Source organism: Etheostoma spectabile, chromosome 6 (genome assembly GCF_008692095.1).
Source record: "Etheostoma spectabile isolate EspeVRDwgs_2016 chromosome 6, UIUC_Espe_1.0, whole genome shotgun sequence".
Taxonomy (NCBI): Eukaryota; Metazoa; Chordata; class Actinopteri; order Perciformes; family Percidae; genus Etheostoma; species Etheostoma spectabile.
Window position 1 is genome coordinate 6,282,696 of NC_045738.1, and position 3,393 is coordinate 6,286,088.

At 38.0% G+C, this 3,393-nt stretch overlaps 1 protein-coding gene across 1 annotated transcript in view; it reads left to right on the forward strand.

Annotated features, from left to right (window-relative positions):
• si:dkey-79d12.5 (maternal B9.15 protein) overlaps window positions 1-3,393 on the forward strand; it is a 6,897-nt gene that overhangs the window by 811 nt on the left and 2,693 nt on the right. Inside the window, exon 2 of the mRNA XM_032518380.1 lies at window positions 3,016-3,193. Coding sequence (XP_032374271.1) covers window positions 3,021-3,193 — 173 coding nt within the window. The 5' untranslated portion in view covers window positions 3,016-3,020. The remainder of the gene's footprint in view (window positions 1-3,015; window positions 3,194-3,393) is intronic.

Below are 3,393 nucleotides of genomic sequence, written 5' to 3' on the forward strand. Positions count from 1 at the left end.
ACACACACACACACACACACACACACGTCCCCTCCTTGGTTCACACCGTTGTGCCGTTACTGCTCTGTTGGATCTCCATTGTTTCACGCAGACGCGAAAACAAGTTTCTTTGTCCCTCAAAGTGAATATCGACGAAACCACAATATAATGTGATACAGCTTCACCTTTAACTGTCAATCACATTAGCAAACGTTTCTTCAGACCTGTTTACATTGATTGTGATGTGACAAGCTGTTTGGCCTAGTATGGGAAACATATGTGAAGTTATGGCATGCTAAACACACTGAGCACAACAACAAGCTGTTGAGCGACACACAACATTAACCATCCAGCCTGTCCTCCCTCAAACAGTAAAATCGGACGTTTGTATGCAGTATTAGCCGCAGGGGGCAATTCGGTAAATGGGTTTAGTTGTTCTTCACACCTAAATTCAAAATAGTATCAGCAGTGATAATGGCAGCAGGTCACTGTTCAGTAAACAGACACACAGTAAACATGGTGTGCAGATTAAGAAGCTTGCCCTGTTTGCTATGGCTCACTGAACCTCTTGATTAGATTCAACAGTTAACACACATAGGTGAAGTAATCAGAGAAGACAAACACCATCAGTGATGTGAATGTCATTAAGGTCTTCTAGTATCTCGAAACAGGCATTTTTAATTTGGTAAAACTTGTGCAGTGCTCTTTCAAATTGTCTGTTGGAAACAGGTGATTGGATAGCCTCCTGTATTGCTGCTTGCAGCCTTTTTCACAACCATTGTACCCCAAAATAACTTACAGAAGGCCCCCAAAGCACTTAATAGGCAACCCAACTGTATACTACTGACTTAGTGGTAGGAATCACCAGAGGCGCCACGATACGATGTTATAACAATACTTATGTCACGATACAATACAATATTCTGTGATATAAGACAATTTATTACCATTTTCCATCTTCAAATTATGTCCCCAAAGGAAAACTTTGTCAACATCTGTTTTATCTAAAAATATAAATTTCTTTGTTCAACTGACAAAATAGGATTTTCAGGCAGGCAAATTGACCAAAACTGTCATTAAAAACCTGTTAGAAATGTTGTATGCACTTAACAAACTGAACTGTTTGTATTACAGTCTAGAAAACAGCAATATATTTTATTATACTAGTAAAAGAAATGTTTAATATTATTCAATTTATATAATAAAAGACGTACATTAACCTGACAGATCAACATATGATGCATTATTATTCATTAAACTATCCAGTGTTAAATTAGCATTGAAATCTCCACCTTGAATAGATGGTAGGGACATGTAAGTACATTGTGCTGACAATGCCTCTCTTTTCACTTGAAGTAAACATTTAAATGCAGGACTTGTACTGGGTAGTGTCAGTAGTTTTACTAGTAATAATGAATAATCAGAAAAGTTTGGAGTACTTCTTTACCACTGCCAGTACCAACATTCAAAGTTCAAATACATTTTTTACCGGCGTGAAAAACCTACATGCTCAGGACCTGATTAAATAAATAAAGTTTGGAATCTGAAACAATGTATTCACCTACAGTATTAAAAAATCTTAAGTACCCATAAAAAATTACACTGTTTCCATTGCTCAAACATGAATAATACTGTATTTCTTGGGCCTTTTTATATGGTAATAAACAAAATACCCCGTATGTTTACTGTTTGGACAAAAAAAGCTGCTTGAATATGTCAAGATTGGGATTATGAAGTTGTGATGGCTATTTTTTTAAACTATTTTTTTAACATTTTATAGACAAGATGATTCATATTCAATGCCAATTTTTTAAGGTTTAATATCTTCAAAACCTTCAAACACTTTGAGACATCTGCTGAGGAATTTTAGCTTAAACACCTTATCTATTCTATACCCCTGTGGTCTCTTTAACACAACATTAGAAGAAAGTCAAGATAAAGGCTGCTTTAACATTCTTCACTGTCACTGTAGAAATCTAAAACTTGAAAACCTAACAGAAAAAAACTGTGTGTGTGTGTGACAGAAAAAAGTGAATTTTTGTAGGTCAGCATGCTGCAAGATGTATAACTTTTTGCTGGTGGAATGAACATATCTTAGTTGCTCAGTGATAGAAAACAAAACAGTTATTTAAATAAGGAAGGTGAAACTAAAACAACATGCTATTTGACCCTTTTTACCTCACAGACTAATAAGTGACTGGACCATGTAAAAGATTCAAACATCTATAATGAGATAATGGCAAAACATATTTGTTGTGGACTTAAAGTCACTACTATTTTAGCTTGTTGTGTCACAGGCCCATCACTGCTCCTAAGTAGAGGCTGTGGCTAGGTCTACAAGGGCAAATAACAATTTCCTCTCACAACATATCATACAGGCTGAAGCAACAGTGGTGTGTTTCAAGCCACAATAACAAATGACTGTCAGCACCTCAAAGTTCAAGGCACAACTTTCATTTCGAGGACATCAGCAGGATGTTCGCACGCTGAGCCAGTGTGGCTGCAAAGTTTGAATTGCTTTGGCCTTTATAGAACACGCTCTTCTCTTTGGTCAGGCTGACATTGGCACCCAACCCAAACAGACACGCTATCAGAGGACAAACAGCACAGTGACCTCATTGGATTTGCATTTCAAAAAATACTTACATTGCAGCACTAGTTTGCATCTTGTTTGCCTTTATACAAACTCTAGCCTTTTGTTGGCACAGAGCAATGTCTGTAGCTGTAAAATGTCAGGCACGCTTTTACACACGCTTAACACCGAGCTTCCCTGAAGGTAATAAAAAAGGCTCAGGAGTAACTGCACAGGGAAGTGCTGTTATCACTGCAACTGAAGTTCCTACTCCCCCACATCTCATTGAAGGGAAGTCACACAGTCTTTTACCAAAAACTCAAATCACTCTACTTCTTTGCATTTTGATTTGCAAAAACAGTGATTACCTAGCAACATACTCAGACTCATGTACGCAGAAACAACAAGGTCACTGATGTTGTTGGCGACCTTAAGTAATTTCTTTAAATCTTTTGTTTCTACAGTCACCATGAAAAGAGAGGTGGAGGCTGGCGTCAGCTTCCTCAAACGCCTGGCGGTGGCACAAGGCAAGCTCAGTGAAGCCAAGGCAGAATGTTTTTCTGAGAAGCTACAAAAACTTTTATGCGACAGATATGATGAACACTGGTACCCTGACTGCCCCAGCAAAGGCCAGGCATACAGGTAATTACTGATATTTACTGTCAATGAATATACAGTGGTGTGCAAAAGTCTTAAGCAGGTGTGGAAAAATGATGTAAACTAAGAATGCTTTCAAAAAGCAAAAATATGCTCGAAAACTTAGTTGGACCTATGGCTTTTTGGCTGCAACTCTTCCATGAAGCCCACCTCTGGCCAGACTTCTCCGGACAGTAGATGGGTGT